This window comes from Mesoplodon bidens, assembly GCF_964165515.1.
Source record: "Mesoplodon bidens genome assembly, contig: HAP1_SCAFFOLD_429, whole genome shotgun sequence".
Lineage (NCBI taxonomy): Eukaryota > Metazoa > Chordata > Mammalia > Artiodactyla > Ziphiidae > Mesoplodon > Mesoplodon bidens.
Window position 1 is genome coordinate 31,985 of NW_027671687.1, and position 15,094 is coordinate 47,078.

At 49.4% G+C, this 15,094-nt stretch overlaps 2 protein-coding genes across 2 annotated transcripts in view; both read left to right on the top strand.

Annotated features, from left to right (window-relative positions):
• LOC308611186 (spermatogenesis-associated protein 31E1-like) overlaps positions 1 to 7,229 on the top strand; it is a gene marked incomplete at both ends in the record, with an annotated part of 29,441 nt that extends 22,212 nt beyond the window's left edge. Inside the window, one exon of the mRNA XM_081260059.1 lies at positions 7,182 to 7,229. Coding sequence (XP_081116185.1) covers positions 7,182 to 7,229 — 48 coding nt within the window. The remainder of the gene's footprint in view (positions 1 to 7,181) is intronic.
• A 23-nt stretch (positions 7,230 to 7,252) lies between these two features.
• On the top strand, positions 7,253 to 14,196 carry LOC308611183 (uncharacterized protein; the record flags this gene model as incomplete). Its single annotated transcript, XM_081260058.1, is given in 4 exon segments — positions 7,253 to 10,241; positions 10,862 to 11,400; positions 11,404 to 14,172; positions 14,176 to 14,196. Coding segments are annotated over 4 exon segments (6,318 nt in total).
• Positions 14,197 to 15,094: the final 898 nt, after the last annotated feature.

Below are 15,094 nucleotides of genomic sequence, written 5' to 3' on the forward strand. Positions count from 1 at the left end.
CTGGAGGACCATTTACAGCAAAAACCTATCCAGTTCTTCTGGGGTCTCCCGTCTCTGCACAGCGAGTCCTTGCCCTCTGCTGTTCATGTCTTGGCTGACAGTTCCTCAGTCTTTATTTTCAATGGAAACTCGAATGCCTCCACAGGCCAAGAATCACCAGTGCTTCCCGATCCCCTGCCTCTGTCCTTGCCTGAGATTCAGCCTGAACCCTTGCCTCAAACCCTGCCTCAATCTCAGCCCCTACCTCTCACTCAGGTCCAGTCCCAGGCCGACCCTCAATCCCCACTCCCAGGCATACCATCTGATCTTCTACCCCAGATTACGATCTGTGGAGTAAGTCTCCACAGACCTCAGGAGGAGTCAGAGTCTCCCTCCTCATCTGAAATTCAACAGCTGGAATGGAACATTTTGCAGAAACAACAGGAAAATTTGTGGGGTTTACCCTCTGTGGTCCAAAGATCTCGGGAAGACTTTTGTCCATCAGCTCCTAACACTCCTCGCCACTGGGCCCCCCAGGCCCACGTTTCAATCTCCGTCCTTCCTGGGGAGTTTCCTCTCAGTGATGAACTTCGGAAGAAACTAGAGCATCACCTTCGAAAGAGGTTCATCCAGCACGAGTGGGGCCTGCCCCACAGAATCTACGAGTCTGTGTCACTGAGATTGCCTCCAAATGGTTTTTCAGAGGCATCTGAGTCGGAGAGCAATAATGGAGTCTCACTGACCTCTGTGTTTAAGGGTCAGAGCAGCAAAAATGTAAATGTTGGATTGAGCCAAACTGGAAGCTTCCATGAGAGGTGCTCAGAAATGTTCCAGCTAGAGGAAGATGTGGGGAAAGATGTGGGACACAGCCTAGAGAATGGCCCAAAAGATCACCTGTTGAATGACCCAAAGAGCTCTTCAGGTAAGGATCTGGGGTATGACTCTGAGAAAGACCTAAACAGTCAGATGGTGAGTCTCTCAGAGAAAAATTCAAGGGTGTCAGCAAAGAGTCTAAGTCGGAGACAACTTGAAAATGTCCTAAAAGTACATTTGAGCAAGAAGTTGGAGGACATACATGAGGGTCGGCTCCCTGAGACTGTGCGTAACTCATGGCATGCTATCAAGCAAACATTGCTTCTTTCTGTGAAATCCCACACCCAAACAAAACAGAGAAGTTTGCCCTCATCAGTGGGTGAGGCCTACCCCCTGAATACCTTCCAGGACCTGACTTTTGTTGATTCCAGTCCACAACAGATGCTGGAAGCCCATATTAAAAGGTTTCCTATGAGGATGTTGTGGGCCCTTCCCCGCAAGGTCCTTGAATCCATACAGATCTTTAAATTGAAAGATGCCTCATGCCAGTCCTTGTCTCATGCCAACTTGCCCTCCTCAACCAATGTGATTTCTGAGGCAGACTCCAAATCTGGGAGCTTCAAGTCCTTGAGAGGAAGCTCTGCATCTCTCCATGGAGACAAAGTGGGAACAACAAATTCAGCCCCTGACCTGGATCGTTCTCTCCCTGCCACCTCGCCTGTGGGCAAAGGAGGACAGAGGGTCCTGAGACAACCACGTTCTGATGTCAACCGTGGGCTGGCAGAGGGTGTTCAGAGAATTAAGGATGCCAGACAGACTCGTCTGCCTGTCTCCCTCTGCATCACAGGGAAAGCAGGTCATAGACAGACTCAACTAGACAACAGATATCCCCAAAAGCTGCTTGCAAAGCAAGCTGGGGCCAGATATGAGCCAAAGCGTAAGAGTGTGAGTTCCAGTGATAACGGAGAAATGCAACAGGGCAAAAAGGTGGAGAAGTCAGAACCTGTTTCAATGCCCAGATGGTCTAGGGAGGTATTCACGGCTGAGGAGCTTGACACTCTTCAATTAAAAACTAGTGACATGTTGGCAACTAGCAAGCCAGGGAGCTCCCAAATGATAAATGTGAATGAGAATAAAGTAGAAACTACCGTGACCACTGGAAGCCCCCCACCCAAATTACCAGTTCCCCAAGATCCTAAATCATTAGACCTTAAAGAACAACTGTTCAGTGAGTTGAACTTTAAACTGGAGAACAGGGAGCATAGCCAGGCTCAAGGCCAACCCACTGACACATCCCTTGCTTCAGATAACTTGACTAACGAGGCCTCACTGACTCATGCCCAGGGTGTCTCAGGTGGGGACATGGGAGCTTCCCAGGTGCTGCATGTCCATTTGGAGGACAGAGGAATCAGGATGGAGCAGCAGCAGGAACCTTGGGTCCCTCAGCATGCCTTAAGGAGGTGCCAGGATAAGAATTTCCCACCAACTGCAAAGAGAGTGAGCCCTCTGGAGCCCAAGGCAGAAGAGCTTGATCGAGGGGATAAAGGGTTCGGGACATCCCAACTTAGGAGGAAGCGTTTCCCTACTCAGGAGATGGTACTAGAGAAGACACTTGCGAGCAAGTCTTCCCAGATGCTATCACAGAAGGGACAGCCTCTTCCTGAAGGCCATATCAGAAAAAGAATGAAGCACTTCTTGCAATGGCTTTTTTCTGGGATAAAATACAAAAGGCAAGAAGATGCCCAGGAAAAGGGCAGCCCCATATCAACTGTGCAGAACAGAGGCCTAGTTAAAAGTAGAGCTGCCTTGACTGGGACAACTGAAGCTCAGAAAATCGCGACAGGCATCAGGAAGTTCCTAGATGAGAAACCGGGGTGTCAGTATGCAATGGATGTCACCTACTCTCAAGAGCCCCTTCCTTCCCCAGTGCAGTTTAGGAAAACTCAGCAAAAGGCGCAAGTGCAGGTCTGGACAGAGCCTGTCCAGGGGCATCCTTTCAACCACAGGGCTCCCTCCTGTAAACTGACAAATATCAAGTCCTGCCATCAAGAAGCTATCTTTGCTGGCCAGAGTTATCCTCCAAGTAGTACAAGACAGATCAGAGATAAGAAGAGACACCCCCAGAAAGTTGTGGCATTCAAGGACCAGCGACTGTGTCACAAACATCCCCCACCAGTGTCCCACAGGGAGCCTGTGCCCCATCCAAGCCCCACCCGCAGGCGTCAAGCTGGCCAGGCACCCACCACTGCGCTCAGCACTGCTGAAGGCCCTGTGTTCAGACATCTGTCTCTACTGTCTAGACAGAAAACACTGCCCCAGAATTTCCAGGGATGAAGACTTCCCATCCAGAAATAACTCCTTCCTTGTAGAGATGATTGATTCTCCCCAATAAATATTTATCTAATAATAGTGTATCTTTTCTGTGTACTGTGTACTGTGTTGGGGGCATGGGTTTTGGGTAACTCAGGGCTTATGTGTAAGGGAAAGGAAGGAGATAGTTCAGCTCTTACTGACTGCTTCCTTTGGCTTTGGCTAAAAGGTGACCAGTCCTCTGGAGTTCTTGCTGAGAAATAGATATTGTGCCCCTTCCACCCCCGCCACCCCACCCCCGCCCCGCCCCAAAGCCCATTTCCTCCCTGATGAAATTTGAGGAGGTGGGCTTTGTCTTCTGCCGCTTAGCTTAGCCTTAATGAACATGTATAGCAGCCCACATCTCCCCCGTCACTGAATGTTTTATATCCTGTAGAGAAGTAGGGGAGATAGGTCTTTTATGGAAAATGTCAGAGTCAATTGCTGATAAGCATGACTCGGCAGTGTGCCCTCCCTTTTGGAGCAGCAAAGACAAACCAAAGGAGCTGCATGTGCATCAGCAGCCCCCATATCCTAAGACCCTGGAGGACCATTTACAGCAAAAACCTATCCAGTTCTTCTGGGGTCTCCCGTCTCTGCACAGCGAGTCCTTGCCCTCTGCTGTTCATGTCTTGGCTGACAGTTCCTCAGTCTTTATTTTCAATGGAAACTCGAATGCCTCCACAGGCCAAGAATCACCAGTGCTTCCCGATCCCCTGCCTCTGTCCTTGCCTGAGATTCAGCCTGAACCCTTGCCTCAAACCCTGCCTCAATCTCAGCCCCTACCTCTCACTCAGGTCCAGTCCCAGGCCGACCCTCAATCCCCACTCCCAGGCATACCATCTGATCTTCTACCCCAGATTACGATCTGTGGAGTAAGTCTCCACAGACCTCAGGAGGAGTCAGAGTCTCCCTCCTCATCTGAAATTCAACAGCTGGAATGGAGCATTTTGCAGAAACAACAGGAAAATTTGTGGGGTTTACCCTCTGTGGTCCAAAGATCTCGGGAAGACTTTTGTCCATCAGCTCCTAACACTCCTCGCCACTGGGCCCCCCAGGCCCACGTTTCAATCTCCGTCCTTCCTGGGGAGTTTCCTCTCAGTGATGAACTTCGGAAGAAACTAGAGCATCACCTTCGAAAGAGGTTCATCCAGCACGAGTGGGGCCTGCCCCACAGAATCTATGAGTCTGTGTCACTGAGATTGCCTCCAAATGGTTTTTCAGAGGCATCTGAGTCGGAGAGCAATAATGGAGTCTCACTGACCTCTGTGTTTAAGGGTCAGAGCAGCAAAAATGTAAATGTTGGATTGAGCCAAACTGGAAGCTTCCATGAGAGGTGCTCAGAAATGTTCCAGCTAGAGGAAGATGTGGGGAAAGATGTGGGACACAGCCTAGAGAATGGCCCAAAAGATCACCTGTTGAATGACCCAAAGAGCTCTTCAGGTAAGGATCTGGGGTATGACTCTGAGAAAGACCTAAACAGTCAGATGGTGAGTCTCTCAGAGAAAAATTCAAGGGTGTCAGCAAAGAGTCTAAGTCGGAGACAACTTGAAAATGTCCTAAAAGTACATTTGAGCAAGAAGTTGGAGGACATACATGAGGGTCGGCTCCCTGAGACTGTGCGTAATTCATGGCATGCTATCAAGCAAACATTGCTTCTTTCTGTGAAATCCCACACCCAAACAAAACAGAGAAGTTTGCCCTCATCAGTGGGTGAGGCCTACCCCCTGAATACCTTCCAGGACCTGACTTTTGTTGATTCCAGTCCACAACAGATGCTGGAAGCCCATATTAAAAGGTTTCCTATGAGGATGTTGTGGGCCCTTCCCCGCAAGGTCCTTGAATCCATACAGATCTTTAAATTGAAAGATGCCTCATGCCAGTCCTTGTCTCATGCCAACTTGCCCTCCTCAACCAATGTGATTTCTGAGGCAGACTCCAAATCTGGGAGCTTCAAGTCCTTGAGAGGAAGCTCTGCATCTCTCTATGGAGACAAAGTGGGAACAACAAATTCAGCCCCTGACCTGGATCGTTCTCTCCCTGCCACCTCACCTGTGGGCAAAGGAGGACAGAGGGTCCTGAGACAACCACGTTCTGATGTCAACCGTGGGCTGGCAGAGGGTGTTCAGAGAATTAAGGATGCCAGACAGACTCGTCTGCCTGTCTCCCTCTGCATCACAGGGAAAGCAGGTCATAGACAGACTCAACTAGACAACAGATATCCCCAAAAGCTGCTTGCAAAGCAAGCTGGGGCCAGATATGAGCCAAAGCGTAAGAGTGTGAGTTCCAGTGATAACGGAGAAATGCAACAGGGCAAAAAGGTGGAGAAGTCAGAACCTGTTTCAATGCCCAGATGGTCTAGGGAGGTATTCACGGCTGAGGAGCTTGACACTCTTCAATTAAAAACTAGTGACATGTTGGCAACTAGCAAGCCAGGGAGCTCCCAAATGATAAATGTGAATGAGAATAAAGTAGAAACTACCGTGACCACTGGAAGCCCCCCACCCAAATTACCAGTTCCCCAAGATCCTAAATCATTAGACCTTAAAGAACAACTGTTCAGTGAGTTGAACTTTAAACTGGAGAACAGGGAGCATAGCCAGGCTCAAGGCCAACCCACTGACACATCCCTTGCTTCAGATAACTTGACTAACGAGGCCTCACTGACTCATGCCCAGGGTGTCTCAGGTGGGGACATGGGAGCTTCCCAGGTGCTGCATGTCCATTTGGAGGACAGAGGAATCAGGATGGAGCAGCAGCAGGAACCTTGGGTCCCTCAGCATGCCTTAAGGAGGTGCCAGGATAAGAATTTCCCACCAACTGCAAAGAGAGTGAGCCCTCTGGAGCCCAAGGCAGAAGAGCTTGATCGAGGGGATAAAGGGTTCGGGACATCCCAACTTAGGAGGAAGCGTTTCCCTACTCAGGAGATGGTACTAGAGAAGACACTTGCGAGCAAGTCTTCCCAGATGCTATCACAGAAGGGACAGCCTCTTCCTGAAGGCCATATCAGAAAAAGAATGAAGCACTTCTTGCAATGGCTTTTTTCTGGGATAAAATACAAAAGGCAAGAAGATGCCCAGGAAAAGGGCAGCCCCATATCAACTGTGCAGAACAGAGGCCTAGTTAAAAGTAGAGCTGCCTTGACTGGGACAACTGAAGCTCAGAAAATCGCGACAGGCATCAGGAAGTTCCTAGATGAGAAACCGGGGTGTCAGTATGCAATGGATGTCACCTACTCTCAAGAGCCCCTTCCTTCCCCAGTGCAGTTTAGGAAAACTCAGCAAAAGGCGCAAGTGCAGGTCTGGACAGAGCCTGTCCAGGGGCATCCTTTCAACCACAGGGCTCCCTCCTGTAAACTGACAAATATCAAGTCCTGCCATCAAGAAGCTATCTTTGCTGGCCAGAGTTATCCTCCAAGTAGTACAAGACAGATCAGAGATAAGAAGAGACACCCCCAGAAAGTTGTGGCATTCAAGGACCAGCGACTGTGTCACAAACATCCCCCACCAGTGTCCCACAGGGAGCCTGTGCCCCATCCAAGCCCCACCCGCAGGCGTCAAGCTGGCCAGGCACCCACCACTGCGCTCAGCACTGCTGAAGGCCCTGTGTTCAGACATCTGTCTCTACTGTCTAGACAGAAAACACTGCCCCAGAATTTCCAGGGATGAAGACTTCCCATCCAGAAATAACTCCTTCCTTGTAGAGATGATTGATTCTCCCCAATAAATATTTATCTAATAATAGTGTATCTTTTCTGTGTACTGTGTACTGTGTTGGGGGCATGGGTTTTGGGTAACTCAGGGCTTATGTGTAAGGGAAAGGAAGGAGATAGTTCAGCTCTTACTGACTGCTTCCTTTGGCTTTGGCTAAAAGGTGACCAGTCCTCTGGAGTTCTTGCTGAGAAATAGATATTGTGCCCCTTCCACCCCCGCCACCCCACCCCCGCCCCGCCCCAAAGCCCATTTCCTCCCTGATGAAATTTGAGGAGGTGGGCTTTGTCTTCTGCCGCTTAGCTTAGCCTTAATGAACATGTATAGCAGCCCACATCTCCCCCGTCACTGAATGTTTTATATCCTGTAGAGAAGTAGGGGAGATAGGTCTTTTATGGAAAATGTCAGAGTCAATTGCTGATAAGCATGACTCGGCAGTGTGCCCTCCCTTTTGGAGCAGCAAAGACAAACCAAAGGAGCTGCATGTGCATCAGCAGCCCCCATATCCTAAGACCCTGGAGGACCATTTACAGCAAAAACCTATCCAGTTCTTCTGGGGTCTCCCGTCTCTGCACAGCGAGTCCTTGCCCTCTGCTGTTCATGTCTTGGCTGACAGTTCCTCAGTCTTTATTTTCAATGGAAACTCGAATGCCTCCACAGGCCAAGAATCACCAGTGCTTCCCGATCCCCTGCCTCTGTCCTTGCCTGAGATTCAGCCTGAACCCTTGCCTCAAACCCTGCCTCAATCTCAGCCCCTACCTCTCACTCAGGTCCAGTCCCAGGCCGACCCTCAATCCCCACTCCCAGGCATACCATCTGATCTTCTACCCCAGATTACGATCTGTGGAGTAAGTCTCCACAGACCTCAGGAGGAGTCAGAGTCTCCCTCCTCATCTGAAATTCAACAGCTGGAATGGAACATTTTGCAGAAACAACAGGAAAATTTGTGGGGTTTACCCTCTGTGGTCCAAAGATCTCGGGAAGACTTTTGTCCATCAGCTCCTAACACTCCTCGCCACTGGGCCCCCCAGGCCCACGTTTCAATCTCCGTCCTTCCTGGGGAGTTTCCTCTCAGTGATGAACTTCGGAAGAAACTAGAGCATCACCTTCGAAAGAGGTTCATCCAGCACGAGTGGGGCCTGCCCCACAGAATCTATGAGTCTGTGTCACTGAGATTGCCTCCAAATGGTTTTTCAGAGGCATCTGAGTCGGAGAGCAATAATGGAGTCTCACTGACCTCTGTGTTTAAGGGTCAGAGCAGCAAAAATGTAAATGTTGGATTGAGCCAAACTGGAAGCTTCCATGAGAGGTGCTCAGAAATGTTCCAGCTAGAGGAAGATGTGGGGAAAGATGTGGGACACAGCCTAGAGAATGGCCCAAAAGATCACCTGTTGAATGACCCAAAGAGCTCTTCAGGTAAGGATCTGGGGTATGACTCTGAGAAAGACCTAAACAGTCAGATGGTGAGTCTCTCAGAGAAAAATTCAAGGGTGTCAGCAAAGAGTCTAAGTCGGAGACAACTTGAAAATGTCCTAAAAGTACATTTGAGCAAGAAGTTGGAGGACATACATGAGGGTCGGCTCCCTGAGACTGTGCGTAATTCATGGCATGCTATCAAGCAAACATTGCTTCTTTCTGTGAAATCCCACACCCAAACAAAACAGAGAAGTTTGCCCTCATCAGTGGGTGAGGCCTACCCCCTGAATACCTTCCAGGACCTGACTTTTGTTGATTCCAGTCCACAACAGATGCTGGAAGCCCATATTAAAAGGTTTCCTATGAGGATGTTGTGGGCCCTTCCCCGCAAGGTCCTTGAATCCATACAGATCTTTAAATTGAAAGATGCCTCATGCCAGTCCTTGTCTCATGCCAACTTGCCCTCCTCAACCAATGTGATTTCTGAGGCAGACTCCAAATCTGGGAGCTTCAAGTCCTTGAGAGGAAGCTCTGCATCTCTCCATGGAGACAAAGTGGGAACAACAAATTCAGCCCCTGACCTGGATCGTTCTCTCCCTGCCACCTCACCTGTGGGCAAAGGAGGACAGAGGGTCCTGAGACAACCACGTTCTGATGTCAACCGTGGGCTGGCAGAGGGTGTTCAGAGAATTAAGGATGCCAGACAGACTCGTCTGCCTGTCTCCCTCTGCATCACAGGGAAAGCAGGTCATAGACAGACTCAACTAGACAACAGATATCCCCAAAAGCTGCTTGCAAAGCAAGCTGGGGCCAGATATGAGCCAAAGCGTAAGAGTGTGAGTTCCAGTGATAACGGAGAAATGCAACAGGGCAAAAAGGTGGAGAAGTCAGAACCTGTTTCAATGCCCAGATGGTCTAGGGAGGTATTCACGGCTGAGGAGCTTGACACTCTTCAATTAAAAACTAGTGACATGTTGGCAACTAGCAAGCCAGGGAGCTCCCAAATGATAAATGTGAATGAGAATAAAGTAGAAACTACCGTGACCACTGGAAGCCCCCCACCCAAATTACCAGTTCCCCAAGATCCTAAATCATTAGACCTTAAAGAACAACTGTTCAGTGAGTTGAACTTTAAACTGGAGAACAGGGAGCATAGCCAGGCTCAAGGCCAACCCACTGACACATCCCTTGCTTCAGATAACTTGACTTATGAGGCCTCACTGACTCATGCCCAGGGTGTCTCAGGTGGGGACATGGGAGCTTCCCAGGTGCTGCATGTCCATTTGGAGGACAGAGGAATCAGGATGCAGCAGCAGCAGGAACCTTGGGTCCCTAAGCATGCCTTAAGGAGGTGCCAGGATAAGAATTTCCCACCAACTGCAAAGAGAGTGAGCCCTCTGGAGCCCAAGGCAGAAGAGCTTGATCGAGGGGATAAAGGGTTCGGGACATCCCAACTTAGGAGGAAGCGTTTCCCTACTCAGGAGATGGTACTAGAGAAGACACTTGCGAGCAAGTCTTCCCAGATGCTATCACAGAAGGGACAGCCCCTTCCTGAAGGCCATATCAGAAAAAGAATGAAGCACTTCTTGCAATGGCTTTTTTCTGGGATAAAATACAAAAGGCAAGAAGATGCCCAGGAAAAGGGCAGCCCCATATCAACTGTGCAGAACAGAGGCCTAGTTAAAAGTAGAGCTGCCTTGACTGGGACAACTGAAGCTCAGAAAATCGCGACAGGCATCAGGAAGTTCCTAGATGAGAAACCGGGGTGTCAGTATGCAATGGATGTCACCTACTCTCAAGAGCCCCTTCCTTCCCCAGTGCAGTTTAGGAAAACTCAGCAAAAGGCGCAAGTGCAGGTCTGGACAGAGCCTGTCCAGGGGCATCCTTTCAACCACAGGGCTCCCTCCTGTAAACTGACAAATATCAAGTCCTGCCATCAAGAAGCTATCTTTGCTGGCCAGAGTTATCCTCCAAGTAGTACAAGACAGATCAGAGATAAGAAGAGACACCCCCAGAAAGTTGTGGCATTCAAGGACCAGCGACTGTGTCACAAACATCCCCCACCAGTGTCCCACAGGGAGCCTGTGCCCCATCCAAGCCCCACCCGCAGGCGTCAAGCTGGCCAGGCACCCACCACTGCGCTCAGCACTGCTGAAGGCCCTGTGTTCAGACATCTGTCTCTACTGTCTAGACAGAAAACACTGCCCCAGAATTTCCAGGGATGAAGACTTCCCATCCAGAAATAACTCCTTCCTTGTAGAGATGATTGATTCTCCCCAATAAATATTTATCTAATAATAGTGTATCTTTTCTGTGTACTGTGTACTGTGTTGGGGGCATGGGTTTTGGGTAACTCAGGGCTTATGTGTAAGGGAAAGGAAGGAGATAGTTCAGCTCTTACTGACTGCTTCCTTTGGCTTTGGCTAAAAGGTGACCAGTCCTCTGGAGTTCTTGCTGAGAAATAGATATTGTGCCCCTTCCACCCCCGCCACCCCACCCCCGCCCCGCCCCAAAGCCCATTTCCTCCCTGATGAAATTTGAGGAGGTGGGCTTTGTCTTCTGCCGCTTAGCTTAGCCTTAATGAACATGTATAGCAGCCCACATCTCCCCCGTCACTGAATGTTTTATATCCTGTAGAGAAGTAGGGGAGATAGGTCTTTTATGGAAAATGTCAGAGTCAATTGCTGATAAGCATGACTCGGCAGTGTGCCTTCCCTTTTGGAGCAGCAAAGACAAACCAAAGGAGCTGCATGTGCATCAGCAGCCCCCATATCCTAAGACCCTGGAGGACCATTTACAGCAAAAACCTATCCAGTTCTTCTGGGGTCTCCCGTCTCTGCACAGCGAGTCCTTGCCCTCTGCTGTTCATGTCTTGGCTGACAGTTCCTCAGTCTTTATTTTCAATGGAAACTCGAATGCCTCCACAGGCCAAGAATCACCAGTGCTTCCCAATCCCCTGCCTCTGTCCTTGCCTGAGATTCAGCCTGAACCCTTGCCTCAAACCCTGCCTCAATCTCAGCCCCTACCTCTCACTCAGGTCCAGTCCCAGGCCGACCCTCAATCCCCACTCCCAGGCATACCATCTGATCCTCTACCCCAGATTAGGATCTGTGGAGTAAGTCTCCACAGACCTTAGGAGGAGTCAGAGTCTCTCTCCTCATCTGAAATTCAACAGCTAGAATGGAACATTTTGCAGAAACAACAGGAAAATTTGTGGGGTTTACCCTCTGTGGTCCAAAGATCTCGGGAAGACTTTTGTCCATCAGCTCCTAACACTCCTCGCCACTGGGCCCCCCAGGCCCACGTTTCAATCTCCGTCCTTCCTGGGGAGTTTCCTCTCAGTGATGAACTTCGGAAGAAACTAGAGCATCACCTTCGAAAGAGGTTCATCCAGCACGAGTGGGGCCTGCCCCACAGAATCTACGCGTCTGTGTCACTGAGATTGCCTCCAAATGGTTTTTCAGAGGCATCTGAGTCGGAGAGCAATAATGGAGTCTCACTGACCTCTGTGTTTAAGGGTCAGAGCAGCAAAAATGTAAATGTTGGATTGAGCCAAACTGGAAGCTTCCATGAGAGGTGCTCAGAAATGTTCCAGCTAGAGGAAGATGTGGGGAAAGATGTGGGACACAGCCTAGAGAATGGCCCAAAAGATCACCTGTTGAATGACCCAAAGAGCTCTTCAGGTAAGGATCTGGGGTATGACTCTGAGAAAGACCTAAACAGTCAGATGGTGAGTCTCTCAGAGAAAAATTCAAGGGTGTCAGCGAAGAGTCTAAGTCGGAGACAACTTGAAAATGTCCTAAAAGTACATTTGAGCAAGAAGTTGGAGGACATACATGAGGGTTGGCTCCCTGAGACTGTGCGTAATTCATGGCATGCTATCAAGCAAACATTGCTTCTTTCTGTGAAATCCCACACCCAAACAAAACAGAGAAGTTTGCCCTCATCAGTGGGTGAGGCCTACCCCCTGAATACCTTCCAGGACCTGACTTTTGTTGATTCCAGTCCACAACAGATGCTGGAAGCCCATATTAAAAGGTTTCATATGAGGATGTTGTGGGCCCTTCCCCGCAAGGTCCTTGAATCCATACAGATCTTTAAATTGAAAGATGCCTCATGCCAGTCCTTGTCTCATGCCAACTTGCCCTCCTCAACCAATGTGATTTCTGAGGCAGACTCCAAATCTGGGAGCTTCAAGTCCTTGAGAGGAAGCTCTGCATCTCTCCATGGAGACAAAGTGGGAACAACAAATTCAGCCCCTGACCTGGATCGTTCTCTCCCTGCCACCTCACCTGTGGGCAAAGGAGGACAGAGGGTCCTGAGACAACCACGTTCTGATGTCAACCGTGGGCTGGCAGAGGGTGTTCAGAGAATTAAGGATGCCAGACAGACTCGTCTGCCTGTCTCCCTCTGCATCACAGGGAAAGCAGGTCATAGACAGACTCAACTAGACAACAGATATCCCCAAAAGCTGCTTGCAAAGCAAGCTGGGGCCAGATATGAGCCAAAGCGTAAGAGTGTGAGTTCCAGTGATAACGGAGAAATGCAACAGGGCAAAAAGGTGGAGAAGTCAGAACCTGTTTCAATGCCCAGATGGTCTAGGGAGGTATTCACGGCTGAGGAGCTTGACACTCTTCAATTAAAAACTAGTGACATGTTGGCAACTAGCAAGCCAGGGAGCTCCCAAATGATAAATGTGAATGAGAATAAAGTAGAAACTACCGTGACCACTGGAAGCCCCCCACCCAAATTACCAGTTCCCCAAGATCCTAAATCATTAGACCTTAAAGAACAACTGTTCAGTGAGTTGAACTTTAAACTGGAGAACAGGGAGCATAGCCAGGCTCAAGGCCAACCCACTGACACAATCCTTGCTTCAGATAACTTGACTAACGAGGCCTCACTGACTCATGCCCAGGGTGTCTCAGGTGGGGACATGGGAGCTTCCCAGGTGCTGCATGTCCATTTGGAGGACAGAGGAATCAGGATGGAGCAGCAGCAGGAACCTTGGGTCCCTAAGCATGCCTTAAGGAGGTGCCAGGATAAGAATTTCCCACCAACTGCAAAGAGAGTGAGCCCTCTGGAGCCCAAGGCAGAAGAGCTTGATCGAGGGGATAAAGGGTTCGGGACATCCCAACTTAGGAGGAAGCGTTTCCCTACTCAGGAGATGGTACTAGAGAAGACACTTGCGAGCAAGTCTTCCCAGATCCTATCACAGAAGGGACAGCCTCTTCCTGAAGGCCATATCAGAAAAAGAATGAAGCACTTCTTGCAATGGCTTTTTTCTGGGATAAAATACAAAAGGCAAGAAGATGCCCAGGAAAAGGGCAGCCCCATATCAACTGTGCAGAACAGAGGCCTAGTTAAAAGTAGAGCTGCCTTGACTGGGACAACTGAAGCTCAGAAAATCGCGACAGGCATCAGGAAGTTCCTAGATGAGAAACCGGGGTGTCAGTATGCAATGGATGTCACCTACTCTCAAGAGCCCCTTCCTTCCCCAGTGCAGTTTAGGAAAACTCAGCAAAAGGCGCAAGTGCAGGTCTGGACAGAGCCTGTCCAGGGGCATCCTTTCAACCACAGGGCTCCCTCCTGTAAACTGACAAATATCAAGTCCTGCCATCAAGAAGCTATCTTTGCTGGCCAGAGTTATCCTCCAAGTAGTACAAGACAGATCAGAGATAAGAAGAGACACCCCCAGAAAGTTGTGGCATTCAAGGACCAGCGACTGTGTCACAAACATCCCCCACCAGTGTCCCACAGGGAGCCTGTGCCCCATCCAAGCCCCACCCGCAGGCGTCAAGCTGGCCAGGCACCCACCACTGCGCTCAGCACTGCTGAAGGCCCTGTGTTCAGACATCTGTCTCTACTGTCTAGACAGAAAACACTGCCCCAGAATTTCCAGGGATGAAGACTTCCCATCCAGAAATAACTCCTTCCTTGTAGAGATGATTGATTCTCCCCAATAAATATTTATCTAATAATAGTGTATCTTTTCTGTGTACTGTGTACTGTGTTGGGGGCATGGGTTTTGGGTAACTCAGGGCTTATGTGTAAGGGAAAGGAAGGAGATAGTTCAGCTCTTACTGATTGCTTCCTTTGGCTTTGGCTAAAAGGTGACCAGTCCTCTGGAGTTCTTGCTGAGAAATAGATATTGTGCCCCTTCCACCCCCGCCACCCCTCCGCCCCACCCCAAAGCCCATTTCCTCCCTGATGCAATTTGAGGAGATGGGCTTTGTCCTCTGCTGCTTAGCTTAGCCTTAATGAACATGTATAGCAGCCCACATCTCCCCCCTCACTGAATGTTTTATATCCTGTAGAGAAGTAGGGGAGATAGGTCTTTTATACCTGAGCAGCGTTAAGTGCAGGTATACTTTCTGAAAATAATGCTGAAGAAGAAATAACAGCTTAATCATTATTTAGAACTCAGTGACCAGAGGCTCCTACAGGGGGCTCAACCCTGAATGGCACTATTTGGGCAGAGGTGTTGCTCTACTGGACCCTGGGCTACTTGCCGTAGGGTCCAGGAACAGCACAGCAGCTGCTTAAGAATCTGTCATGTGGGTCATGTTAATATATCGGGAGAGCATACTTTAAACTTGATATGGAGGTTTCCTTACTAGAAAGGCACTCTGGGGAAGTGGTTCCCCTCCCGGGGTATTTTTTCAGGCTGCTCATTTAATGACCGTTTTTTGTTTTTGTTTTTGTTTTTTGCAGAGGAAAAGCACCACTCAGCTGTCAGTGGTAGGAATGTTGACCAGGCAGCCACCTACCTCCCAGGGTAAAATACAGCTGAGAGTAAGCAAAAGATGTCTTAAAGTGAGTGGGAA